This window comes from Pezoporus flaviventris, unplaced genomic scaffold, assembly GCF_033815535.1.
Source record: "Pezoporus flaviventris isolate CSIRO_AGI_PZ_B2104156 unplaced genomic scaffold, CSIRO_AGI_Pfla_v1 ptg000049l, whole genome shotgun sequence".
In the NCBI taxonomy this organism is placed as follows: Eukaryota; Metazoa; Chordata; class Aves; order Psittaciformes; family Psittacidae; genus Pezoporus; species Pezoporus flaviventris.
The window spans coordinates 3,406,637-3,434,390 of NW_026892597.1; the positions used below are offsets into that span (position 1 = coordinate 3,406,637).

At 48.3% G+C, this 27,754-nt stretch overlaps 1 protein-coding gene across 6 annotated transcripts in view; it reads right to left on the minus strand.

Annotated features, from left to right (window-relative positions):
* Nucleotides 1-5,224: 5,224 nt before the first annotated feature.
* The window catches only part of PFKFB3 (6-phosphofructo-2-kinase/fructose-2,6-biphosphatase 3), a 40,403-nt gene continuing 17,873 nt past the window's right edge, over nucleotides 5,225-27,754 (minus strand). Inside the window, exons 2-18 of one of the 6 annotated variants that reach the window (XM_061468629.1) lie at nucleotides 24,068-24,436; nucleotides 18,913-19,038; nucleotides 18,483-18,579; nucleotides 17,920-17,986; nucleotides 17,722-17,796; nucleotides 17,364-17,420; nucleotides 15,237-15,361; nucleotides 14,233-14,440; nucleotides 13,542-13,688; nucleotides 13,074-13,178; nucleotides 12,003-12,132; nucleotides 11,734-11,796; nucleotides 11,514-11,578; nucleotides 9,908-10,078; nucleotides 8,784-8,806; nucleotides 6,884-6,934; nucleotides 5,225-5,929 (exon numbers count right to left, since the gene is read on the minus strand). In XM_061468629.1, coding sequence (XP_061324613.1) covers nucleotides 5,923-5,929; nucleotides 6,884-6,934; nucleotides 8,784-8,806; nucleotides 9,908-10,078; nucleotides 11,514-11,578; nucleotides 11,734-11,796; nucleotides 12,003-12,132; nucleotides 13,074-13,178; nucleotides 13,542-13,688; nucleotides 14,233-14,440; nucleotides 15,237-15,361; nucleotides 17,364-17,420; nucleotides 17,722-17,796; nucleotides 17,920-17,986; nucleotides 18,483-18,579; nucleotides 18,913-19,038; nucleotides 24,068-24,146 — 1,596 coding nt within the window. In that variant the 5' untranslated portion in view covers nucleotides 24,147-24,436 and the 3' untranslated portion in view covers nucleotides 5,225-5,922. Of the gene's footprint in view, nucleotides 5,930-6,883; nucleotides 6,935-8,783; nucleotides 8,807-9,907; nucleotides 10,079-11,513; nucleotides 11,579-11,733; nucleotides 11,797-12,002; nucleotides 12,133-13,073; nucleotides 13,179-13,541; nucleotides 13,689-14,232; nucleotides 14,441-15,236; nucleotides 15,362-17,363; nucleotides 17,421-17,721; nucleotides 17,797-17,919; nucleotides 17,987-18,482; nucleotides 18,580-18,912; nucleotides 19,039-24,067; nucleotides 24,482-27,754 lie in introns of those variants that run through there. The other 5 variants (XM_061468630.1, XM_061468633.1, XM_061468631.1 and 2 more) reach the window with 5 other exon arrangements.

Here is a 27,754-nt window from a genome sequence, read left to right on the forward strand (position 1 = left end):
TGCTGGGAGCAAGTTTGCATCCCCAAACCCACACTGAGCCTGACCACTTATGAGAACAGGCTGTTTCACACCCTGGAGAGAAGATACGGATGCACACACAAGCAAGGGTCAAATACTCATGTTTGTGCAGCCTTCCCTTAGCCACAAACGAAGATCTGAGCCTACTGTGGGGATGGTAAAGGGACCAGACGCTTTGCTAAGGTTAGGTGTGGAGCAGCGAGATGCTGATTTACACAGGTCTGTGCATAGCTGCGAAACAGATTTTCCATATTTCAGTAGCCATATATGCCTTCTTGGGACGTACTTGTAGGAAAACTGCACAAATGCATTTAGATACATGGAGCTGTTGCAAATCCCAGGCTGGTTTGGGTTGGAAGGAGCTTTAAAGCTCCTCCAGCTCCAACCCCTGCCACGGGCAGGGACACCTTCCACTAGAGCAGGTTGCTCCAAGCCCCTGTGTCCACCCTGGCCTTGAACACTGCCAGGGATGGGGCAGCCACAGCTTCTCTGGGCACCCTGTGCCAGCACCTCAGCACCCTCACAGGGAAGAAATTTATCCTCACAGCAATTCCCATTAGAGCCACAACCAGCAAGCTGCTTCCCCTTGCAAAGCAGCCCCCAAAATGTCCATTTCTTTGGATTGTTTCTCCTAAGTGGAAAACGAAGAAAAACCAAAGAACCCCCCTGCAATCCCATGGCGTGATGGCAGTCCCTCCCTCCCCAGCCGCAGGCAGGTGAGCTGCTCTTCATCCAACATGTTGCATTGGCAAGGTTTGCCCATGCTTTATTTAATCCCCAGCACTTGCACGTATCAGACACATTCCTGAGCCATCAATCAGAGCTGAGTCAGCCAGCGTGACTGGTCTGTCCTTTGCTGGTTTTTAGCAATCACAAGTTCTCAGGTCTGGTTTGCTAGCAGTGAGGTGGGGGATTATTTATCCTTCTAAAATAAGCCTGGGACTTCACTGGGAGCAGGGAAATGTGTCCGTTGTCAAGCATAACCTTTAAAGCCACCCTGTCTAGAGGAACGTGTCTCTGTGATGCTATAAATGTGATGCTACAAATGTGATGTGACAAATGTGGTGCTTCACATGGAAGAAAAGAATGCTGCCTGGGATGGAACTGGCCCATGAATGTTTGTATGGATCTCTTCCTTTGCATGGATCTCCTGCATGAATGGCATGGTACAAGCCCCATCACGTCCATACATGCAGGAAGAATCAACCAGGTTGGAAAAGCCCTTTAAGATCATCCAGTCCAACCGTTCCCCAGCACTGCCAAGGCCACCCCTAACCCATGGCACTGAGGCCTCGTCTCCACGCTGTGTGAACACTTGCAGGGACGGTGACTGCAGCCCTGCCCTGGGCAGCCTGTTCCAATGCCTGAGCACCCTCTGGGGCAGGAATTGTTCCTCAGCTCCATCTAAACCTGCCCTGGTGCAGCTTGAGGCCGTTTCCTCTTGTCCCATCCCTTGTTCCTTGGGAGCAGAGCCCAGCCCCTCCTGGCTCCATCCTCCTCTCAGGCACTTGGAGGGAGCCATCAGGTCCCCCCTGAGCCTTCTCTTCTCCACACTGAACCCCCCAGGTCCCTCAGCCCTTCCCCATCACACTTGTGCTCCAGGCCCTGCACCAGCTCCACTGCCCTTCTCTGGCCCCGCTCCAGCCCCTTAATGTCTCTCTTGGAGTGAGGGGCTCAGAGCTGAACACAGGATTCAAAGGGAATAAAGGCTTTTTGAAGGGTCTGTTCTCTCACAGAGCAGCCTTGGAAGTGTTGCCTCTGGGAGCAAAGCCTTCCCCTGCGCTTCCTTGACAAGGACAAGGTTATCACAGCCTCAGAACAGCCCAGCGAAGGCAGAGGAGCAGTGCTGCTGTTATGGCTACACGGAATCTCAGCCCACCGTGCCTGGTGGCACTATCAAAGCCTCAGCACCCTTGTGAGATTCTCTGCAAGGCTGTGCTCCATGCCCTAAAATAAGGCTTAGGTCAAGGAGACAGACGGGTTGCTGGAGATTGGAAAGAAGAATAATTGAAAAACAGTAATAATCTTGTGGTTTCTGGGGCACAGGCCCTCCCTGCCCTCAGGGTGCTTGCAGGAACGGGCATTGCCCTGCAGCCTCCCCTGTCTGCACGTACACCTAGGGAGAATTCAATGCAGATGCCTCAAGGTTAAAACCAAAGACGCCTCCCCTCTCCCATGAGGGTCCCTCTTGCAAAGAGCAAGCGGGAGACAGAAGGCAGATGGCACCCAAGCACCCTGGCTGCACCACAGCAAGCCCAAAGAAAGGTTCAACCTGCTCAGAAAGCCCAGGGAAGATGAGAGCAAGGGTCGTACATCAGCCAGCAGTGGCTAAGCGCAGAGCCGAGCTGCAATGCACAGCAGTCCACACCTCTTTGCCCCTTTTGCTCCCAACAAGCTTTCAGATGCACAACTGCTTGAGGGGGATGAGCATCCTACTGCATGGGGAGCATAGACCCATGATGTGCTATGGAGCATCCCTACAAAGTCACACCTTTCCCTGTTCTTCCCCATCTTTTCTCTATGAACCCAGGAAAGAAAAAGGGCAACAACCATCTTTGCAGGGAAGTTTAGTGTTGCTTGAGGGAGGCCTCTATGTTCCTGCCTTCAGGGCAAAGACAGCCGTGATCTCAGGACAGGTCTTGTCCAGCCCTTAGGCTTCATTTAGCAGGTATTTGGGTTTAGGAACTGTACTAGATATCTGAATAAATGGCTGGTCTTACCCAACTTGCTGCCTAGATGAAGATCTAGGCAGGACATCACCTGTATACTCAACAGTGTTGTAGCAGAGCTTGAGTATTTAAGTAGGTGTTAATAATTGGTTGGAGGAATGACAACCTTAACTCAACAGATGAGCTCCTCATTCACCATAACACAAACCTTAAAACTGCTGTAACATGGCCAGAAAGAAAGGATCAAGCAATGGAATCCAAACGGATCCTCAGAAAACCCACTCTGGGTTATGTGGCACAGGAACATACGTGTGAGGCAGGACGGGATGGCACAAGCTACACACACAATGGGCCCGAGAGTGTAATTCCTAACACAAGGAAGAACCAGGCCATGTCTGTATTTCAACAAGATACTTTATTGGTCCAGCAACTGCAAAATATACAAATTTCTGAAAGGCATACCCTGTTTTTAAGGTGGCACAGCTTTATATCAGGCAATTATTCCAGACATATACAGAACTGTTAACATACCACAAATCAACCTCCCCCCAAGGAACTACCCGCTTCTCTCCAAGCTTTGCAGTATACATTAAATAAATTAAAGAGTGCTTTGCTATCAAAAACCAAAAGTTAAAAAAATAAATTCAAGTATCACAAAGGAAAATAAAACCAAGAAACAAAACAATTAGGTAGGGGGGAAAAGAAATCCTCTGTGTGGTTTGAAAAGTCCCTTTCTCCCCATCCACCATCACTGCCTGGTCCTTGGCTCCATTAACCAAAAGCAATGGGCAGTGAGTTTGTGGGGGGCAGTGCGATGGGATGGGGCTGACACCATCCCACCTCCTTCCTACCAACCCCTCCAGTATGAAGGGACCTTTCTGCTGCTCAAACACCAATTTTCCCCTTGCTGGAAAAAAAACACCCAGTTGAAATTTCATCTTTTTGTAGACCTATGGAGACTTCTATTATTTCCAAAGGGAGAAAGTTTAAGGTCAATTTTTTTTTTCTGTTTGATTTCTTTATATATATATTTATATATATATAAATATACACACAAATACACGCCAAAACATCTGCAGAATTACATGTGTACAGGATTGATCACGGGGCAGCCAGACGTCATGTTTGCATTTGCCGGCTTATCTTTTCATAGCAGGAGGAGAAAGATAAGACTCCCCGAGGAAGGAGGCTGACAAAAAGCAATTTGCCTTCCAAAAACACTCATTTTTCTCTCTCTCTCAAAGGCAGAGAAACCAAAAGGGCAGATGTCAACTGCTCACACGGGGAGATGGCTGCTTTTAATGTGATTATTAAACTAAAAAGGGCAAGGGTGGAGGGGAAGTGTTCTTTGTTTCATCTGTACAGGAATATAATACACATATGCACAAGCTCACACGGGCAGGGCACTGGAGACCATCTCCTCCAGTGGGATATAGACTGAGCGTGGTTCTGGTCCCCTCCCGCTGTTGGTGCTGCTTCAAGCATGAAGCTGAAGCTCTAGGCACTGTGGTTCACCTTTTCCCAAAGGAAGAACAGACCAAACCCCCTGCAAACACATATACATGCCAAAAAAAAATAATTTATCATTTCTCCCCAGACCTCTCTGCTCCTGGCTGTAGGGATGTTGTTTCCTACATAAAGGGCTGAGGAAAGCTCAGCCGTGCAGCCGAAAAAGCATGATGAGGATGAAGATGGTGTACATAGCAGTGAGGAAAGAAACCAAAACAACCCAAACCCCTAAAAAAAAAAGGTAATATTCAAAAATCCACTGATTTTGCACAAAGCAATAGTGGTTAATTGCCATATAACTGCTGTCTCACAGCCTGGGACAGGCTGCCAAGAAGGGATCTTGCATATCAAACCCCTGGGAGTTGGCTGATGGAGTCCAAGTCAAGACCTCTCCCCCAAACACACACACACACACACACACACACACACACACACCTCGACTGCTGCAACTAGTTTTGTAGTCCCAGCTTTCCAGCATGCAAAATAAAGAAGCTGCCTGTATTCAGGCTTCCCCTGTTAAGGGGCACAATTAGATAAAAACTAAAATAGTTATGCTCCTGCCACAAATAAAGTGCAAAACCCAAGCGGTTTCTAGGTATACACACGTACACACGTGTGCGCATGTATATATGTAAAATTAAGAGAGAACACAGACAAAACTGTCCCCTTCTTGTGGCTTGCTGCAGCCACAGAGGGCTTTCTGCATCCCAGCCAGACCTCTGGCCACCTCCATAAGACCTGTGTGCCTGCAAAATGCATCCAGCTCAGCCTGTCCACCTGCAGTGACACAGGGATTGACCCCTAAACTGCCCCAAATCTCCGCTTTCTTCTAAGGAAGAGCAAAGAGGAGATGAAGTACCAGCACAGCACCTCAACCAGTGCTCAGTTTCCCCTCCCATATCAACACATGCTTTAACTCGGACCATTCCATGGTGCTGCCCAAGATGAAAGCATCATCCAAACCACCACTGGTGTGGCTTCCCCTACGCTACTGACAGCTCACAACCAGTTTTAGAAGCAGATCTACATTCTCTGCAAACCCCTTTAAGGTGTACCGAGTAAAACAAAAGATGTTTTGGGGTCTTCTTTCCTTGTTAAACCCAAAGTTTTCACTGTGAAGGACTTAACACAACTGCCTTCCTAGTGCTCGCAGGCCTGGGTGAGCCAGGCTTGGTGTGCGACAGGCTGCAGCTTGGCTAAACGACTTCGTGAAAAGGAATTAATCATAATTATAATAATAATCATAAAAAACTGCAAAACCCATTTATTCCCTCCCCTTCCCCCCATCTCTCTGCTAACCCCGCACCATCCACATATATACACACCCCACCCCGAGAAGGATGGGTACCAGTCATCTCTACAAAAGAAGATCAAAACTGCTTGCAGAAGGAAATGAAACTCCTGTGCGCTAGGAAGCACTTTACAGCTTGCTAGGATCTAAACAGGAGGCTGGAGAGGAGAGCAAGTGCTGCAGCCTAAAGATCTGGTGGTGACCCTGGGATGCTCAGCTCCTCTCCTCTGCTCTCTTGCATCTCTCCCCTCCTTCAGCAGAGCTGTTTGCAGATGAACGGGCACGGGTAGAAACAGATGAGGGTCGACCTCGCTGCAGATGGAGGAGACTGGTTTATAAGCAAGCTTTGGAAATGGCGATAGGATGGGAAGCTGGTGGCGTTGCCATTGGCATTGCCACAGCGCCAACGGAGTCACGACAGCTTCTGCGAGGTGTTCATGTTCTGAAATGAGAAGGGAAGAACAGTGGTTGGGGTGGTGCTTGGGTCAGACCCATCTTCTACATAGATATCAACAAGGGGACAAAGGCTAGTAACAGAAAGCCACGGCACGGGTCACTACGAAAGCATCCATCACAGAGGAGAGGACATTGTCCACCCAAGGAGAGATGGGGGGGGACACACTGAATTGCTACCCACACCCCTCAAGCATCACTTGGGTTCAACTACAGGGTGGGAGATCGACAGAGATATCCCTAAAAACTGAGTTAAACCCCAGGCAACCCTCCCACCCTGTCTGGTCTGCACTATTGAAGCTGCTCTTTGGACCATGCAAGGCAAGGTGATGGAGACCACCGGTGTTAAGGAGCCCAATTAAACATCTCTCTTGCTCCCATTGAGGGTGGGCAGTGCCAACCCTCTGCCTGCCAAGGTGGAGGTTGTGGAGGTTACCATTTATCCATCCTTGCCACTGTCAAGAAGAGGCTGCTCCCACCAGTCTTACTGAGCAGTCAGCACGGGGACCAGACACCACTTTGGCAGCAGCAACCAATGACACTCGACGAGCTTTCACAGGCCCTAGAGCTGCTTTGGACACAAGCCTGGTGCCGAGTGGTGACAGTGGGCACCCACCAGCATGCGGTGGGGACCACAAAACCAGAGACAAGCAACTAAACACAAGCAGGACCAGCCCCCAGGGCAGCGGCTGGGGGAAAAACCCAAGGGGAGATGGTCACAACAAGGACACTTCCCAGTTCACACAACTACATGAAACAGAGCAGGAAGAAAAGGACTAGGAAGCAGCTAGGAAGGTTTCTCAACTTATTTTGCTTTTACTACCTAAACTGCCTCTTACAAGCACCAGGAATATAACCAGGCTATGAGGCAGAGCAGGCTGAGCTGTTATCTAAGGAGACAGGAGGAAGGTTGGGAGAAGCCACATGCACCACAGCCATTTACCTTGGAAATATTAGTAAAGAGAAAACTTTGAGAAAGTGACAAACGGGTCTTCTTTAAGCCATGAAAAGTGAAGGGAAGAAGAAGGGAGGGGATCAGCTCGTCAAAAAGTGCACTTTGGATCACAAACCAAGCAAAAGGAACAGAAGTCATCATGCTGATTAGTCCCACGGCCCCAAATCAGCTCAATCCCCCAGCCAGGAGGACTGAGGCACACAGCCATGTCCCCAGCCTTTCCAGTGTTCCCTGGTCCTCCTCGATGGGGGTCAAGACCCCAACAGTGAGGGCTGATACAACAAAGCACCCACTGCCAACCAAGTCCCATGGTACATCATGAGAAGGAGGTACCTTCCACCTCCCCTCACCCCATACATGTTGTGACGGGACACAGTGAGGGATGGTCATGTGTACAAGACAACAGCCTCCAAGAAGTATCAGCAGCATGAATGCCACCAAGCCCTTAGCTTAGGGTGTCTTCATGAGTCCCTCAATGGCAATCTGTGAGTCACACACTAGCACAACCATCCCTGCCTGCTCCAGCAGAGCTCTTGGTCTAGCAGACCCTGATGCAGCCATCTCCCAGAGTCAGCATTGGAGCGTGTTTTCAGTGTCCCAGCCAGCATTGAGGCACGCACTGTTATTCATTACAATATGAATGGGAAAAGGGTGGGTGGAGGGATGGATAAGGAAACAGAAATGCTTTCAAAACAACCCACAACCAGACACTTCATCACTGGCTTTTGTGCCCCTGAGCAGCAAGGGAAGGAGCATAGGAATGCAGGCCATGCTGAGCAACACCACCTCTACATTTGCCCAGGATTATGAGCATGATGACCTCCCCCAACCCATCCATCAAGTGTGAACTTCCTAACATCCTGCTTCTCAAAACTGTTTATTCCGAAAGAGAAAGAAACATGAGGTTCACCAGTCGTTATGTGTAAGCAGGGCCGAGTTCTGGGCTGGCAGTGTTGCAGCAGATCCCTCTATCTTCAGCCCACAAAATGAACCAGGACAGGGATGCCCATAGGCTGATTTGAATTGGCCTATAGAGCTCAAAAAGATCCCCAGGCACTGCCCCAGCCTCAGCTCAGCCCCCAAAGTCTCCCTGGTCTTTGAGAAGACACTTGAGCACAGCTCAGTAACTTCTGCTCTCAGCCTGATCACATAGAATGAAGCCTCCAGACTTCAAATCTGTCCCTATTACACAAAGGCCTAACAGCACTAAGTCAAACTGTCAAAGCCTTAATCATTCATAATTAGCACATTAAAAGCTCAAGTCATCCTGCTTTCTTAAGAGCTAGAACACAACAATATCCCTGAATCTACTCTGTTCCCAAACTCACTGTCCCCAGACTCACTTCCCAAAATCCAGGCTTGCAGAACTGCAGATGCCAGGACCCAGGATCAGTTCAGCTCCAGAAAACACACTTCTATGCCAGTGATAAAACCCTGTTGGGGGCTGAGGTCAGAACCTTCTCAGACTATTCATAGGCACAACTTAGACCCAGGAGGCCCGTCCTTCCCAACAATTCCATCACCTACAGTACACCATGCTATCACACAGGAGAGAACTTAGGGAAAACCCAACAGCATCTCCCATCCTGTGACTAACCAAGGAGGTAGGGAATTTAGGCATTATCAATAAAGGGCAAATGGTAATTTGCTTTATTTCTCAACAAAATTAAGACATTTAATCAAGCAAGAATACCTAGTGGTTGGACAAAGCAGCACCCATCATCTCCCTCTTTATCCTTCCTAAGATGCATACAAATCCCACACAGAGAAATACTAACTTCAAGAAGCCCATGCCTTGGCCAGGTTTCACAGCAACAACAAGCGGTGGGATGGCAAGAGACATGGAAAAAGGGGTAAAAGGGGGAATAAGATGCAAGAAGGTACTTACAGGCATGCCTTCCCTAGTAAAGGCTGCAGAGAGACAGAGAGAACAGGTGTCAGTAACGCTGCACAAGAGACCAGGCAGATGACACCAGGCGGAGCAAGGGGCATACCAACAGCAAAAGCTTCCAAACCCAAAGCTGGCAAAGGGTTTGGTGCAAGACTCAACCAGCCCAAGCAAAGCCTTAAAACCAAGAGAAAGATGGAGCTGCCCCTCTTGGTGCTTGGGGTGGGAAGGCTCATGCAAAGCGGCCACCAAGTAGAACGGTTGGAGGAACTCAGCAACCTTCCTAACCTGCCCCGGATCTAGCCAAGAGGACACCAGGCAACACAGACAATGCAAAGAGGGGCTGGGTGAGACAGTGAGATCCAACAGGCAGCTGGCAGGAAGGGCAGCATGGCAAAGAGGGTCCTATGTGTATGTGTGTGTATGTATATATATGGGCTTTTCTGGTACCAACCCAGCTCCTTAATGAGCACAGGGAGGGGGGGTTGTTCCTGGAGAAGTGTGAAGCAAGCAAAGTATCATCTCTTTCTACACCCCTTCATGGGTGGGTGAAAGAGGAAAGGACACACGAGCATCATAGTAGCTAGCCATGGGGTTTCACCCAAGGCTGCAGAAGGCAACCAAGTTCAGTATGCCAAGAGGCTCCTATTCATTTCTGGTCCATTTTGCCTGTCATTCCAGAAAGGAAGAGACCTCTTCAGGCAACGATGAGTTTTGTCAGCTCCTTCTTGAGAGAAGCATGAGAAGATCTGCTTTATTGCAATGCCCAGGTCTACAGCAAAGCCAAGTGCATCCAGGGGGAAGGCACGAGCCCCACTCTGGAGATACAGCTCCTCAGGAGGTCGACACCACAAATGTCAGATAACAAAGGCACCAAATTAACACAGCCTGGACCTTTAGAGGTGGTTTATGACACTCTCAAAACTCAAGAGAATCAACAGTGACCGAATGCTCCTGCACCAACACAAGGCAGGGAGGGACAGCAGCCATAGGAGAAAGATGCATCAGCACAGGTTGCGACAAGTGCAAGCCGGTCCCCAGCTTCAGGAGCGACAGGAGGACAACAAACAACAAAACAACGAGAATAGCAACAAAACAAAGCAAACCAAAAGAGTTCAACTAACTTGTCCCGGCAGCTGCGAGGGCACTTCCTGAGGAACACAGCCTGGCAGGGCGGAAGAAACAGCCACATGCTCCTCAAAGCTGTTGATGCGAGGTTTTTTGGTGGGCTCTGGGCTTGCTAGAGGGGTAACGCTATTACGTCTCATGAGCGGGTTAGGTCCCTTCTTTCCTTCCTAAATTAAAGTGAGACAAAGAAAATGAAAGTAAATAAAAATAAAATAAAAAGGTAAGAAGGCGACAGTTATAAAGGAAAAAAAAATAAAATAAAGCAGGTTGGTTTTTGTGTTTGTTTAAAGCAGCCTCTGCTTTTCCCAACAAATCACTGTCAATGTATACAGGATGCAGCGAAAGGCTGTGGACACAAGGTGTTCAAGAACGCAGCATGACTGCCCAAGAAAAGAGGGAAAAATAAATAAGTGAGAGGCCCTGAACTGAGAAATGAGACAGGCTTTCTCCTCAAAAAAAAAGTAAATACAGACTGCCAAAAAAGCATGACTTAGCACGACAGAGAGGTGCCCATCTGTCTCCTCCTCAGAGCTCATCCCTCCTACCCAGGGAGAGGTGTGAAAGCAAGAAGAGGCAGGACAAGCCAGCCTGGGCTGATAAGGAAGATTGGAAAGTGAGGGCAGAGCAGGCAGCAATGGTCAGCACCACGCCAAGCTCCAATTCAACAAGCGAGGTGGAATGGAGGTGCAGCCGAGCAGTGGGGGTCAAGCGCTTCACGTGTGTCTCACTCCATCCTACCCACATCCTTCCTGCCATCCCCAACAAGGGTGGTGGAGGACATCAATGGCCCCCATGGCAGGGGAAGGACTGGCTTCCCCACCTATGGTGCCTGCCAAGGTTGGGAAGCGAAGGAAAGGAGATGCGTGCCAAAAGGGGACGGCTCCAACCACCCAACATCCAGTTGGGCTCCGCCACCACTAAGCGCAAGTTGGAAAGGTCCCAGCGGCTGGGACATGGGCATTACCATGGTCCATGGGGTCCCTTTTGGATTATTGCCCCGTCCTAACACTGAGCTTGCATCCCCCTGCTCTGGCCTTCGAGCTCCTGGTGGAGCACATGGCAGATGGACCTGACCTTATAGGAGTTTTGCTACACATAAAGGGTTTCCTCTCTTTATACCATCACCAGCTCAGCAGCACCACCCTGTACTCTACAGAATCCCATAGAGCTGTGGGCATGCCAGTTAAAAAAACATTGAAGGCAGGAAATACTGGGCAAAGTGTTGAGCCCAAGCTCTGCCAGCCATCTGGGAGACCTGGGAGAAGTCACCTTCTCCACCCATGGTTCCATTCCCTGCTCAGGTGAGTGGATGACTGCACAGGTGAAAGTGAAAGACCAGGGAGGAGCTTTCCCTGGGCCAGCTTTAATCTGAGCAAACACACTGGGAAGCAGGCACATGCAATAGTCATTTTCCCTTGGAAAACCCTCAACAGGCCACATCTTTGCAAAACAAGAACGCATCTGATGCTCTGGTCCTAGAGCAGCACTCCTGAGTACCCAGCTGAGCAACCTCCCCATGCCCACCTTGGGCATCTTTGTTGCTCACTGTAGGGGAAAGGAGAGGGACATCAAGGGATGGCTCTGAGGAAAAGCCACACTCACCTCTGGCCGATCCCTGTGGGTGTTGACAGCTTCAATGTTGAGTGAGATGGATTCCACTCGGCAGCCTGCAGAAAGGAGCACAAGGAAACAGAGGCCATCAGCAAACCCACCAGGCACAGGATGTCTCCATCCCAGACTCCATCTATTCTCCCAGAGGTAGCTTGAATTCAGGAAGAGGGACAAGTCAAACCCCTTGGCATGTTAATAAAGCCCCCCTTACCATAGGCCACTGGGGTCAGCTTCAACACTGTGTGAAGGGGACATTTCAGGTAGGGCATTTCATCTGCAGAGAAAGCAAAGCAGGAGGATTATCCCATCCCCTCTCCAAAAGCAGGCTTAGACTTCATCAATAGCTAAGGCCACCCAAAACCAAGAGATGCATACTTCACGCCCTTAGCAGACCTGAACGCATCTCTTCTCTCCTAAGAGCCCCATCTATCATCCCTCTTCCAGAAGGACCAATCCTCTTCCCAAGGACAGGAACTTCACCTGCACTCTTATCAAGGAAGTATGCCAGGAGACAGCGCATGACAGCCTGGTGACAGATCACAAGGACGTTCTCTTGTCTCTCCAGCTCCATAATGACCGGCTCTAGACGCTGCACCAGATCTTGGTAGGACTGAGGCAGAAGAAAAGAAGGGAGATATGGCATAGAATCAATGGTCCTTGCCTTGGTACACCTATTGACTTCATGCCTCTGACCAAACCAGCACAATTACTGCTAAGAACAAGCAAAGTGACACAAATCCTCTTCCTCAGGCTGCTCTGGAACATGACTACTGCTTTGGGTCAAAGGAGAAAGCCACTCACATCTTACTAAACTCTCTAGGACTGTAACTGAGGTAAGCACAGGGGCTTTGAGCAGTGTCTATCATCTTGAAAACTGATTTTCTACAGGATTTTTAAGTTCTGAAGTCTGAAGCAACATTAAAAACAAAAAAACAGGGGTTTGAGGGACTTCATGAAGAGCCTGAAAGGCAGCCAGAAGGGACCACAGACACCTAAACAGTTTCCTTTTAGACAGGCTGTCATGGTATCTCCAAAGATCTTTCCCAAATGCCTCTGGGGGCGACCTTTAATAGGGGGATAAAAAGCCCCATTCACAACCTGTAGTATCATTCAGCCTGCCAATTCCCACCTCATTGTGTCACACCCTGAAAGCAGATTGCCAGGAAAGAGAGGTATCAGCATCAACCCTTAGGGAATGATACTGAGAGCAGAGGTAGAAATTGCTTCTTTGGAAATGAAAAAGGAAACCGGGGCAGTGCAACACTTTGAGTGGATGTAATGGAGGAAGTTGGACTTGGAAACCTCCAGTCTCCTTCCACTACTAAACTCATAGGGGTTACTTGTTAAGTGATACATGTCTCAATGAGATGTTCACATACCATGATTTCACAAGAGTCCAATGCAAAAGGTGCCCTGACCTTTCTTGACTCTACTTTCTTGGAACACTTCTTGCTCCCCTGCTCTGAATGTAGAGGACAGCATGAGGATGAGAAGGCCAGGTTTAAAGTAAGATAAGGAGTCATATCTCTGAAGGCCTCCTTGCAGACCTACCTCCCCAGAAGGATAGCGGTAGTAATATTTATCCTGATCACGTAAAGCGAATTCCTCTGGATGCTGCTCCCTGATTTCTTCATACGTCATTTCTTCACACACCCCCTGCCAGAACAGGACATCCATGAGGTTAAAGGACGTGCTCAAGTTAAAAAACATCAGCACACCCAACATGCAAAACCTTCTCCAAAACAACATCTACAGCCCTCTGAGTAGTCAGGTACAGAGTAGTTCCAAGCAAAAACCATTCTAATCTGCTCATTCAAGCTAATCTTGAAGCATCTACACAAAGTAGATGCCAAGATAAGAAGACATGTTTCAAGTACTGCAGCAGAAGTAACACCCTTTCCAACAGAAAGGAAAAATCTCTCCACAAAAAGCAAGATTTAGGCTGTGAAAGTGAAAAGGCTGATGCTACCACTCTCTGCCAAGCAGCAACCAGCATGATCCTAATGCAAAGATACTTACAGCATCAATTTCATTGAGTGCCTTCCACTGCTCATAGGGCAATTGAAGAGCTTCTGCTGTTTGGATTGTCCTCTTTAGCTGGCTGGTCCAGACTTTGAGGTCCTTCAGGTTCTGCTCCTCAACAAACTTGTTCAGTGCCCGGGCAAACTGTGGGACATAAAACAAGAGGTTGATTCCTGATCCACAGCTTCCCAACAGGGCACCTTAGATGCCTGGCTACCCTTTACTACAGCCCTGCTTATTTGTCATCGAGCTAAAATGATATCTCTTTATACAGTCACACCTCAAACGACTCCATTTGGGCTTCAAAATGGTCTGGCAAGCCAAGGTAGCTATTAACTACCCTAGAAGCACTTGACCATGCCGTTGAAGAAATCAAGTAGTGAGCAATCTGAAAGCATCCTCAGAGCTGGCTATCCCTACCAAAGGGTGGCAGCAGTCCTTCTGCATCCTGCCCTGACTGTGCAAGGTCTGAAGAAGCTCAATGAAGACACTCATACCCTTTTCTCCTAGGGATTTCTGTAGCCTCTGTTAGCCCCTAACTACATGCAACATTGGTGGCTGGAATGTCTTGTGTTGTGCCTGAACCTGAATATAACCAGCTCTATAGATAGATCACTTAACCCAATGCGCAGCATCAACAGCCGAATCACTCCTAGAAGCCACAGAGCAATATTCCCTTCTCTCTCACCTTCTTGCCTCTGTTGGAGAGGCCTGAGTCACCTCCAATCTTCCCCTTGAGGTTGAACTCACTTTCACCATGCCGACAGAGATAAATGGTGCGGGGCTGGACATGGATGTTCATCAGGTAGTAAACGATCCTGCTCTGGATGTGATCCTGAACTCTGTTAACCAGGAACCGCCGGCCAACATCGATGACTTTGATGAGAGAAAGCTCCCTAGGGAAAGAAAGCACAGTGAGGATGAGCAGATGCCAGTAAGGAAAACAGGAAGAAGCACCATCTTGGACGAACAGCCTTTTGAGGTACCTCAGTCAACAATCACTCGGCTAAAAGGATTTCCTGCAGCGTATTTTCAACTGGAAGCCAACAAGCAACAGCCATTCATGGAGAGCTAAGTAACACTGGTATAATCACCATTCCTCCCTTGCAGCAGTAAAGAGGATTAAACACGAACAGCAGGAAGCATGTTCCTCCCCAGAGCAGGGCTCAGCAGAACTGGGGTAATCCACTCAGGGCACACAGATGTATTTGTGAGCAGTGGAAAAGTGCCTGCATGGTCATGCAGGACAGCAAAGGTCCTCCCAGGGCACACAACTAGGCGGAAACCACAGGGCTTGCTCAATCCTGTGGTTTGAGCCTGCCCAAGCAGTCCTTCCTTTAAGGTGGACAGTGACAAAAGCACCTCACAAACACTCAAACCCAAATGTTTTCCCAAAGCCTTTGTATTTAGACTGGTAGAACAAGATTGAAAACAGCACGTTTGAGCCCAGAAGAGCCACAGAAAGTTTCAGCACCCAACGCCCCAGCACAGGGCTGGGAAAAAACAGCATTTTCAATGAAGAATCTTGAACTCATAGTGATATATTGGCCATATATTATTCTGGGGCAGCCATGTATTTGAAGACAGAGTGAAATACATTGAATACAAAGTGAAATACAGCTCCATAATTCATTAGTCCTCTCCTGGGAGAACAAAGGCATTCAAGCCCTTTCAGAATTCAAAATCTCTTACCGGTCATAGTCATCAGGGTCGAGTGGCTGGTAGCTGGCCTGGTAACAGTTGATCCTCTTCATGAAGTCCTCCATGGCATCGGTTGAATTACAGTCACGATAATCAGGGCTGGACAATTTTACTTCCTGCAGTAAGGGAAAAAACATGCCACAAGGAGAGGTTAGGAAACTTTCCAAGTCAGACCATGCTAATCTCCAATTTCAAAGTCCTGCCAAGATCCAGCTATCAGCTGAGCCACTTTACAGTCACTGCTTATCATAAGAGAGAAAAGAAGCAGACTAGACCCAAAACTCTAAGCACACATTGAGAAAGTCTGGTATAAACCATTGTATGACCAGTAGAGATGCATATCAGTCCACTCATGTTCTCCCAAGAATCGGGGTAGGACCTCACCACCCAACACAGCCGGAAAACTGAGCTTTCTTATGGCTAAAGGAAAGCATCAGGTTTAAACAGTTGAAGCTGAGAATTAAAAGTGCATGTGTTTAGACAAGATGCTTATCCTGTGCCTTTTGAGTAACTAAAGCTCCCAGGAGTTAGAGGTTAACCTGGATGTCCATCACCTGAGGCAGCAACGTAACATTCAACCCCTTCCTGCGCATTATTTGCTAGAAAGAGGCTGGAAACTGACAATGTGAATGAATATTCAGAACTCTCATGGACTAAGTTATGGCTGAAACACTCTTAACAGGTTATTCTTCCTGAAGATTTAGGTTTGAGCAGCAGCATTACACATTAGTAACTTCATAAGCAATTCTGAAGCTAACAGGGTAACACAACCAAGTGACACACAATGGTGATAGCGTATTTTCCACACCAATCTCAACACTAAGAGCATCATGGGACACCAGCTCCAAGCAAGACCAAAAGCCATCCTCCAGCCCTAACCCAGCACCCTTTGTGGAGCCCATCCCAGGGGCAGGACAATACTCTTCTCACATACTTTCAGTATTTTGCGATGCATTCCCAGACACTACAAAGTTCAGATGTGCAACTGGAGATAAGGCTGGAGCACAGCCCAGTGGAGAAAAGGATGCTTTCATACAAGTTAATCATGCCTAGGTAGACCAATTAAAGTCTACCTGCCCTAGTCAAGCCTAGCAGGCAAAGGAGGTCTGCTGGTGGGAAATCAAAGATCCAGCAGCTCCCAAAGGAGCCAGGAAGCAATGCTTTACACTGTAGTCTCCAAAATTTTAGGCAAGATGATCTGATATTCTTCTCAAAGCAGACTCCAACAGATTTTGGGAAGCTGCACATGGGTGAAGACACCAAATCTGACAGCTCTTCGATGGGATTTAAACCCCTAACCACATTAGGGAGGCACCAGCATAGGGCTGGCTTTCCAGGCTGCAAGTGCACACTGCTGGGTCATGTTGAGCTTCTCATCAGCCAACACGTCCAAGTCCTTCTCCTCAGGGCTTCTCTAAATCCAGTCTATGTCCAGCCTGTGTTTGTGTTTGGGATTGCCTCAACCCAGGGGCAGGACCTTCCACTTGGCATTGTTGAACTTTGCACAGCCTCCCTTACACACGGCTTGTCCAGGTCCCCTGGGATCCCATCCCTTCCCTTTAGCATGTCAACCACACCACACACCTTGGTGGTGTTAGCAAACTTGCTGAGGGCGCACTCAATCCCAAGGAACAACTCGTTTATCCATGCATGCCTCCTGATATTTTTGCCTGACATCCTCTTTGTTGGGATGCATAGCTCCTGAGCTTTGAAGAGGTGATCCTTGAAAGCCTGCTCCTCCTCAGCTCCTGGGTAATGAGTTCGCTGTGTTTCCTTTTAACCACTCTAAGGATCTTGTACTCCACCACTTCACGGTCACTGCAGCCAAGGCTGCACATTCCCCACCAGTCAGCTACTCCTTGTTGATAACAAGGTCCAGCATAGCACATCTCCTTGTTGGCTCCTCTGTCACTTAAGAAAGGAATTTATCCTCAGTGCATACCAGGAACCACCTGGAATGCTTGTGCCCTGCTGTGTTGTCCCTCCAACAGATATTGGGTAAATGAAGTCCCCCATGAGGAACAGGGATTGCAAATGTGAGGTTGCTCTTATATATATATATATATAGAGAGAGAGAGAGAGAGAGAGAGAACAAAAGGAAGACACTTCCACACTTACCCTAACATTGCTGGCAACTACAGTGGGATCGTTGCAGACAGATTCAATGAAGAACACCTGCAAAGCAAAGCTCAACTGAAAGCCAGCAATAATGTTTGTAACATTCAGCTAGCTCCTTGCTCAACCCAAACTCCCCCCTGTTTGACCAAAGGGCTCTCCCTCTGCCCCTTTCCCATCCTTTTCTTCGTAGAGCTCAGTAATGGGAATGAAGGAAGAGTTTAATATTTGCAATCAAACCCAGCAATGAAATCTCCCTTATACAGGAGCATTGTGAGCACAATACATTAGCAAAAGAAGATACCCCACCCATACACTAACATGGACCATGCAACACAAGCAGCAGCCTGGTGGTACCAACCTTGAACCCATTTTCTTTGGCAAAGTTTAGGATCATCCCTCTCCTCTCCCGTGTGGTATTGGTGGCATCAAAAACCTTTAAAAGCAAAGATTTGATTAGCACCAAGGGTGCCTCATTCCCCGTCGAGTCCTCCCTCAGCACACAGCGCCTTCAGGACCAGGACTGCTGTCAAACGCCACAGAGCGCATCTGAGCTTACCGCGATCTGGCCAGCCTCCTCTGTTAAGTACAGCTTGACATCCCTCAAAGCAGCCAGGGCACATTGCCTGCAGAAGAGGAGACACATGATCCTGATGTTCTCGGAGGTGCTTGTGGCAGCCAGTTGCATAGACTTCCACGAAGGAGGGCAGGCTTTGCAGCTCCTCCTCCTCACCTCCCCATCCCCAGGGACATTTAGGAAAGACACACTCTGCTAAAAAGCCCTACAAGAGATGTGTGCTGAGCAGTGTGCTGGTCTTCATAGCAGAGGCAATGGTAGATGAAGCAGCAGAGGCCAAACCTCATATCCTACACCACTGAGCCTGAAGGTGGATTTAGGGTACCACTGATGGAGGATGCACTGGTGAGCCTGAAGCTACCAAGCCCACACAGCTTCAGTTTTAAGCTCCTGGCACCCAAGTCAGGCCTCCTTGGGCAGACAGGGAAAACTGAAGCTAAAGCCCAGCCTTTCTCTTTACCTCTCATCAAACAAGCCAGGTAACCATAGGCTTCACCACCCATTTAGGGCCCAAGTACAAGCACGCACACAGTGCCCACACTTACCTCCTGACTTTCATGGCCTCCTCATTGTCAGGGCGAAAGAAGTCATAGGAGCTGTAATGCTTCACTGCCTCACGGCGATATTCCCCCACATTGAAAACTGTGTGGAAAAGGCAAAAAACCATCAATACCAGGAGCAGTCAATCAGCATAGCTTCACTCAGGTGCGCAGTTCCTGCGGACAACACTTTCTAGTGATGGGCATCCTTAGATCCCGCTTAAGAAGTGGGATCCTTACAGCAAAAAGCTGAGGGACATCCCTTGGTCTTCAACTTGAAGGAGAACCTGACTGGGATGGGAGGACATGGATATTAGGCTCATGGGATCTTAGAAAGAGCTCTCACTACCTCACACTCTTCAAGGCACTGAGCTCCTAGAGCAACTCCTGAGGGCCAGAGCTCATGGTTTCCCCAGGCAACCAGTGCAAGCCTCACCTTTTGTTGGAACACCAATCCAGTTGAGGTAGCGAGTCAGCTTCTTGGAGATGTAGGTCTTCCCGCGGGCTGGCAAGCCAACCATCACTATCACAGTGGGGGAATTGGCAAGCTGTGGCCCACAGGCTATGAAGAAGAGAGAAAGAGCAACATGAGCATCCATTAATCCTCCAGCTCACCTTATATCAAGCCTACAAGGCACTTGGCTCCTGACCCAGCCTTCCCCCAAGACCTTCAGCAGCTATAGAAAATCCAAAGCCTCTGCTCCCCATGCACATCGTCTCTGCAGTATATCCTGTGCATCCCTCTCACACATCTGGATAATCAAAACCTTGAGGAGGTGAATCCATTGACTCATTTCTGCAACAGGATCTGCAGAATGAGCGTATGTCAGGGCATGGCACACTGCTTCACAGCTGCCCACCAGTGAGACACAACTATCCCAGCTAAGCCATGCTAACCCAGATTCACCCTGGTGGCATGCAACGAAAGCGACAGGAGTCACATCCTGACAACCACAGCAAGGAGAACATCCTGATAGTGCAAAGTGGGAAAGGAACCAGCAACAGCCCTAAACTCCCCGCAGAACCTCTGTGCCTCAGTTTCCTCATTTGCAAAACCAAAGCAAACCTCCCATACCCTTGGTTTGGCTAATTCTGTAAAAAGCTAAAGGATGGCCCAAGGACTTTGGCCAAGTTTCTGTAGCAGCACACTTCAGACACAGCTGCCATGCTGAAATGCCAGGTCTACACCAAGATCTTCACCCAGAAAGCATCTCCCAGAAACTTTTGCTGGCTCTTTAGCTGATACACACGCAAATCCAACCAACTGTTGTTTCTGAAGAAGAGCAGGGCATGACTACAAAACCGCCAGCACTTAAAAGTATCCCTTTTTCCTTTTATCACCTTTTCCTCATAAGCCCATTTTAAGCTAGCGGGGGTTTTGTTCTTATTATAAAGAGAGTCCATGTCAAACAGCTGGAAATAAATCCAGAAGCATCACCTAGTGATGACTTGGCAAGTGAAAAGAAGCTCCTCTCCAATTCACCTGAATGGCATGACCAACATGCAGACAGATCAGCTGCCAGGATGCCCAGGTAAACTGCTTCTCCCTCTCTAAATCCTTTAAGAAATAAGTTCCTGGTTCACTTTAGAGATATTTGCTGAGGTTACAGGACTAGGAATGCAGCTCGGGAATTTATTTTAGCCCCCCACAGCCAGCTCCCAGAGCCATGGGATGTATTAGGACCACACACCCCATGGACCACGGAAACACGTGGCAGCATCTCTGCTCCTCTCCAGGGTTTGCCCTGCAGAATTGCTTCTCACATGGTGCTGCACGCAGGAAAGGCCAAGGCACAAAGCCAAGCACTTTAAATAGGGGGAAAGGAAGATCTCAACGATGCCTAATGGAATTTGGATTAGCCAGCCGCCTTTCACGGCGAGTGACACGCCAAGAGCCCTCCCAGCAAAGGCGGAATAGACGAGACCCTCAGGGGATTTCTCAGCCACCCTTCAATCCACCCGGTGAGCCTGGAGACCTCATGGGAAAGGAATGCAGGGAGTGAGTGGCTGGTGGCAGAGCCATAAAATGCAGCTTAATTACGGTCTGGGTAGTGCGCTCTGCCTGCCTTGTCCCAGCTTCCCGCAGGTGAGACCAGGAGAGTGACAGTGATTTGGGGATGCAAGGGGTTCCCCATGGGTAGAGATGGGGATGTTATTCTCAGTGTAGACCTGGGAAGGGCAAACAAATTAAGAGGTATCCAGAGTATGCAAAACACGTGGAATTTCCCTCCTCTTCCAAGAAAAAAAAATCCAAGAGCTAAAGAAACCAAGCTCATAGGTTTGGCACTGGTACTCAGCAGGGCAGAGCAGAGCCACCCATCATTAGGTCACCAAAGCACATACAGAAACAGATGAGAAAACTATCTAATAAGATATTTTCTTTATTCCCCCCCCCAAATATTCCACATTCCTCAGGCTGGCTCTGCCCTCACATCCGCTCCCTCTGTGGGACCTGCCTCCGCAACACCACACTTCAAAAGCCCAAACCAGCTCCTACTGCTTCCAGCAGCAAGCAGTGATCTCTCTTAGTACTGAGGTATCAAGGGATGGATCTAGATGACACACCGCATGGGCCATGTAGCATGTATCCAAATACATGTGCAGTGTACCCAGAAAAATACTGTTTTCATCTCTAACAGCCTCACATCTTCAATCAACCTGGGGATACGAGTCCGCATGACAAAACAGCCACTTATTAGATAAAGGGAGGGGGAAGGAATAATACCTGAATAGACACTCCTCCTTTCCCTACCTGCCCACAGACAAAGGATCTCAAGGAACGGAGCCAAGAGGATTTGGGGCCATTAAAATAACAGCATTGCAGGACAATAGGGATATTGGCAGGTACTGTTCGTGTCCCTTTATCTCCAGACAGCTGTGCACACATCCCATCTCCAAAGGGTTAAACACCTGTGTTTGAGGAATCTGCCCCTCAATTCGGTTTGCTAGGACCGTGCAACAGCACCTGTTTACAGACCCGGGAAGCACCTCCCAAAACACCAGGGCATGGAGCAGCTACTTTTTATGGGAATATGAGCCTAAACCCAGTTAAATCACAAAAGCCTCCAGGAAACTTTGCATCAGGGATGAAATAGAAAACAGTGTTTTGCTCTCAGCACTCCACAAAGACCTAATTCATCATTTCTTTTCACCACTGGTGAAAAGCTATCAGGGATTTCAGTGCGCATTCATTACTCGTTATCGACATCTAGCCAGGTAAGTCAAGGTCAGCGATGGCTTTTGAAAGGCTCAAGGAGGATTTTTAGAAGTAGCTCAGACACTTGTGCCTTTTATCAGCTACAAAATCAGCTCTGATGCGCGTCACGGGGGTGAATGCAAAACAGAAAAGGGAAGGAAATTCTCTTCTACAAAAGGCTGGATAAAACAGCCACCTCCTTACACCAGATATTTTTACTGTCTCTTTCTAAGAAGAGCTCCCCGCACCTCCCGCTCCCACAAGCGCACACCACATCCTCTTACATCCCCCCCTTTTCCACCTTCTTCCCATTGCAATTCTCGGACACCTTCGCGGAAGCACAGCGAACCCGTTTCTGCGCTCCCATCGCAAACACGCGTGTGTTAATCGGTACCAGACCTTCGAGCTGTGGCTTTGCTGATGTATTTTCTCCCACCCTCATGGAGCTGGGGCGATGGGAAGGAAAAAGGCTCCAGGAGCCCCTTTCCTGCTCGGCATCCCCCATCCTGAGCCCCCTCCCCTCCCCTGGACCTGCCCATCCAGCCGCTTGCGACGACTTGACTTTCCCAGCCCCTACGTGAGAGACGTGCAGCTTGACAGCAATTTAATGGATCGCCGTCAAAAGGCCACATGAAGGCATCGCTTCCCATCCATTCCAGCCTCCCGTTGATGAGGAGGCTGACAATCGGACTGATTATTCCCCACTCAGGGAGCAGCCAAGCGGGAGCTTTCTGAGGATGCTCACAGGGATGCTCCCACTCCTTCCTCCTCCACCCCACCCGGCCAACCACGCTGACCTCGCATCTCCGTTATAGCTCCCATTCCCACCCGGCTTTGTAAGGAATTAACAGCACCTCGAGTTTAAAATAGCTACTTCGAGTCCAAAAATAACCACCCTAAAAAAGCCCACAATGCTCCCATTGAACAGTGCCCGGCATGGCTTGCTCCCACCCCGAGAAAGTATAAGGCACATTATAGCGCTAATAAACCCCTTGATGCCTTAATATATTAAGGCATTAGTTTTCCCCTCCGCCATGAGGGAATTCTCTCGGAGCTCCGAGAAACCAGGTGAATAAAGTGGCAAAAAAACCAATAAAGCTCTGCATATAGAAAGGATTCCTTTTAGAGGTGTCACTCCTCGGGAAAAATCAAACCAACCCTCTCCATCTGCAAATCATTAAGCCAGGAGACATTTCCCCTCGCTAAAACCAAAGCCCCGTTGGCAATCCACATGGTTCAGCCTGTTGCTGAACGCAGCTCCCTCAGCATGTGCGGGCATCGCTGCGTGCCCGACCTACAGCCACGGGGATATTTCGTTTTAATTATTATTACATCTTAAAAAGGGGGAACCGGGAACTTTCGGGCCAAGGGAAATAAACGGCTGGAGCGGCTTTGTTTCAAACGCCTGCCTCAGGAAAAAAAGCATCGGAAAGACTGATTCACCCAACCGCCCGAGCCACTTCCATGCTTCGCCAGGCTGCAAAGTGCCACCTTCTCCGTCCTGGCTGCCGCAGCTCTGAGGATTCCTGTTTGCAGTTGCGTAACTGGCAGGCTGTCAGTTTGGCTGCTGGGCGAGTTAAAAGAGCTGTCTCCTCAGCTTTAGCACTGGATTATGATTCATGACTTGGTTTCTAGTAACACCGGGATGCCGAAGCATTGATTACTATTTACTATTATTTTAAGCGCAAAGGTTGGTTTGAATCACTCTAGGTGCATCCCAAGCTTTGATAAGATGGGAAATCACTGCACAGGTTCCAGCATTTTTAGCCCTCCTCTCCACCTGCCTTCTCTCATCCTAAACCTCCTATCGCATTCCCTCATTGCCATGGCAGGGAGGGTGGAACTAAATGATGTTTAAGGACGCTTACAACTCAAACCATTCCACGATTCTATGATTCTAAGTCTCCCCGCCTCATCCCAAACACAGCACAGGGTAAAGTGGTGAAGCAAAGCAACTGCTGGGCTTTTTCTTCCCCTCAATTCATTGACATGATGCTGCTTTCCCCCTTAAATTAATAAATCACATAGCAAGATGTCAGACACCGGGAATCCCAGCAGAGGTGGTATCCTGGTGGTCCATCCTCCCAGGGATTGAAAGGAGGCGGGGTGGTGGTGGACGTGGGACACGGAGAGGGGATGAAATTGGGACACGCGTGTCTCAACGCCTCCCGCTCCAGGGGAAGCAGCGGCGCGATCCCTGCACCTTCCTCCATCTCCTCGAGCTGGAAGTGAGTCACGGGCTGGCAGCGGGCGGGATGCGGACACGGGGATGATGCTGGAGGAGGTGGAGGGGATATTTTGGGAAAATGAAAAAGGGGGCCTTGCGTCGAGGCCTCCCGGGGGGCTGCTCCCAACATACCCCCCGTATCCCTCCATCCCTCAGTGCCGTACTCACAGCGGCGGGGCAGCGCCGGGCGGTTGTCATTGGGGAGCCAAATCTTCTGGATGCGGCTTTGAGTCAGCTCCATGGGCATGGTTAACACGGAGGCAGCGGGCGCTCCGCGTGGTGCGAGTGCGGGAAGGGTCAAAAACACGCAGGGAAAGCAAAAACGAAAGGGTTTTTGCTGCGGGGAGGGTTGGACCAGCCGCTGCTGTGCTCTCGGATGCTCCTCGGAGTCGCGTTAAGGCTGCACGGCGGAGGAGGAGGAGGGGAAGAAAGAGGAGGAGGAGGAAGAGGAGGGACGGGGCTTCAGCGCACAAAGCCGGCAGGAACGGTGCGCGCACCGCGGGGGGAGCGAGGGCGAGTCCGGCCGGTGCTCGTGGTCTGGATGCGAAAAAAAAAATAATTAAAAATGCTAAAAAAAACCCACCTAATTCCCCTTTTATTTTTTGTAAAAAAAAAAATCAAAATAAATTTAAAAGGGGGAAAAAGAAAAATCTCAGCGTGAGCAGACAGGGGAGGGCTGGGACGCGACTCCTGCTGCTGCTCCCGCTTCCCGGCTCCACTCACGATGGAGCGGCGGCAGCGGCGGCTGCTATTTGTATCCCGGCAGGCCGGGCCGCCGCTCCCGCCCTTCGGGGCGGAGGGAGGAGGAGGAGGAGGAGGAGGAGGAGGAGGAGGAGGAGAAGAAAGGGGGGGGCCTCGGCCGGGCTGGTTCCGTCCCGCGCTGCCGCCTGCCGCCGGCCCCCCGCACTGCAGCGGGGACAAAGGAGGCGCCGGGAGGCTTTGTGATTATGGGGAGGGCAGGATACAGGGACACGGGGAGCGGTGCTGGAAGGGATGGAGATGGGTGAAGGATGGTGGAAATAAAGGGGGGAGGTTAAAATCGGTGTGATGGAGTGATGGGAGGGAAATGAAATGGGAAGGATGGAACTGAATGGGGAAGGAAAAGCAATGAAAATTAGAAAAAATAAGGGAAAAGAAAAAGATAAAGGAAAAAAGAAAAAGTATAGGAAAAATGCAATAAAAACAAAAGGCAAAATAAAATCAATAATAAAACAAAATATGATAAAAATAAAGCAAAAGGTAAAATTAAATAACATAGAATGAAACAAAAATTAAAATAAAGGTTAAAATTAAATAGATAAAAACAATGAAAATTAAATAAGGAAAAATAAAAAGCTAAAATCAAATAAGTAATATATAATAAAAAATAAACGAAAGGTAAAATTAAATAAATAATAACGAAACACAAAATAAAAATAAAGGTAAAAGTAACAATAAATTAAGAAAAAAAAAATAAACGATTAAAATAGAAACAAGAAGAACGCGAACCCAGGGGTTAAATCACATCAACTCAACGGAGGGACCGCAAAACGAAACCACCCCGAGCGGCACCATTGCCCCGGTGGATGCTGCGGTCCCCCCGCCCCGCAGCCGCCTGCGGTCCGCACGTCGCTCACGTCGCGGGGGCCGGGAACGTTCCACAGGCTCCGCCCCCTGCTCGCCTGGCCCCGCCCCCCGGGTGGGTCAATGAGCGGGGTCTCCTTAACCGGGTTGCTATTGGGTTTATTGCCTTATTAATTACATTGTGTTATTCTAGTATGATATTTATTATTATCGTTATTATATTTAAATACATCTTGTTACCGTGACATTTGTTATTTTAATTATTTTTTATTTCTATTACATTATCTGCTATTATTTCAATATTTATTACTCTCATAATTTTATTACTTGTCTCATTTTTATTATTTTATTGCCTACTATCCATAGGATTTCACTACATTTAATTATTTTGTTATTTAATGCTTTTATTACTTTATTACTTGTCTTTTAACAGTGTTATTATTTCACTATTTACTATTTCTATTATTTAATCACTTGTATTTTATGAAATTAATTTCTCTCATTACTTATATTTTATTATTACCTTATTTGTTATTTTTATTATTCTTTTACTATGTTTTCCTATTATATTATTTATTGCTTTTATCACTTTATTACCTCTAAAATTATGCATAACAATAAAATACACGTTATTCTGATATTTACTATTTATTTTTTATTTTAATCTTATGTATATATTAGTAATTATAATTTTTATTAAGTTCTTACCCATATTTTATTATTTTGTTACTTATTCCTTTTACTATTCCCTTCTTTATTACTTTTATTCTTCTTTCAATTATTTTAATGATTTTCATCACTTTATTAGCCTAATTATTATTGTTCCCATGGCCACGTTGCCCCCAGTCATGTTCCCCACTTAAACCAGGCTGCCTCTGTCAGCCCAGCAGTAGCACCACCTGAAGCAGCAGTGTTAATAAAGCAAAGCCTGCTTGTGAGTTTAGATCTTGATGAGTAACATCTCAGCTACTTGAAGTCTCCCGTTGTTGCCTTTTTTCATTATATAGGGCTTATATTTTTATACCAGATGTAGAAAGAACATATTTTTGGCCTTCTCCTTACATGGAGCCAAGAGGGATGGAGTAAAACAAATGCACAATCCTTCCCTCTCCTACGCAGGGAAAGAGTATTCACAGGCAGAAAGAGAATAATGAATTAACTGCTATGAGGGAGACAGAGATTTGGGATGGAGGCAGGAAGATGGGGATCAGCAGCGATGCTCTGGCTGGCACAGGTGGGGATGAGGGGTCACAAAGAGGTGCTTCCTGGACAAAATCCATCCTTGGGAATCATAGACTGGTTTGGGTTGGAAGGGACCTTAAAGCTCATCTATTTCCAGCCCGCTTCCATGGGCAGGGACACCTTCCACTAGACCAGGTTGCTCCAAGGCCTGTCCAACCTGGCCTGGGAAAGGACAGGGTTTGTTATTGCAAAATCCCATATATTTTATCCATGGAGGGCAACAGGAAACCAGTCCCAGCTAAAACACGAGCAGAAGGAATAAACCCGATGCGATGCTGCAGAGGTCGGGCATCCTCCTTCCTCCTGCAGGATTTCACTGTGGAAACCACAACCCCCAAAACATGGAAAGGAGCCCGAAAGCAAAACCCTGCCTGAATGAAGATCACCGTCACTTCAGATTAGATCCACCTCGTAATTCTTGGCTTAAAAACTCCCAGATAACTGGAGCGGAAAGCTTTGACTCCAAAATACATGGCCTGGTTTTCAAAGGCATGAACACCCAGCTGCTCCAAGCGAGGTCAGCTGGAAGGAGCATCCTTACTATTTATAAGTGATGATGAAAGGGGTGGTGAGCACGGCAGCACTAGGTAAGACATGGAGTGAGGGTTACCTACCCCATCACAGGAACATGCAGGATTTAATACATGCAAAGGGATGAAGGTAGAAATGTAATCATAGAACCCCAGACTGGTTTGTGTTGGAAGGGACCTTAAAGCTCATCCAGCTCCAACCCCTGCCAGGGGCAGGGACACCTTCCACTAGAGCAGCTTGCTCCAAGCCCCTGTGTCCAACCTGGCCTTGAACACTGCCAGGGATGGGGCAGCCACAGCTTCTCTGGGCACCCTGTGCCAGCGCCTCAGCACCATCATAGGGAAAAACTTCTGCCTTATATTTGAGCCAAATCTGCGTTTTTTCATCTTAAAGCCACCCCTCTCTTGTCCCATCACTACAGACCCCTGTAAAATACCCCTCTCTAAATGCCAGGGCTTGAAAACTGAGGGTCTTGGTGGTAGACAGGGAAAAAAATGACCTTGAGCATCCCAAGGAAGC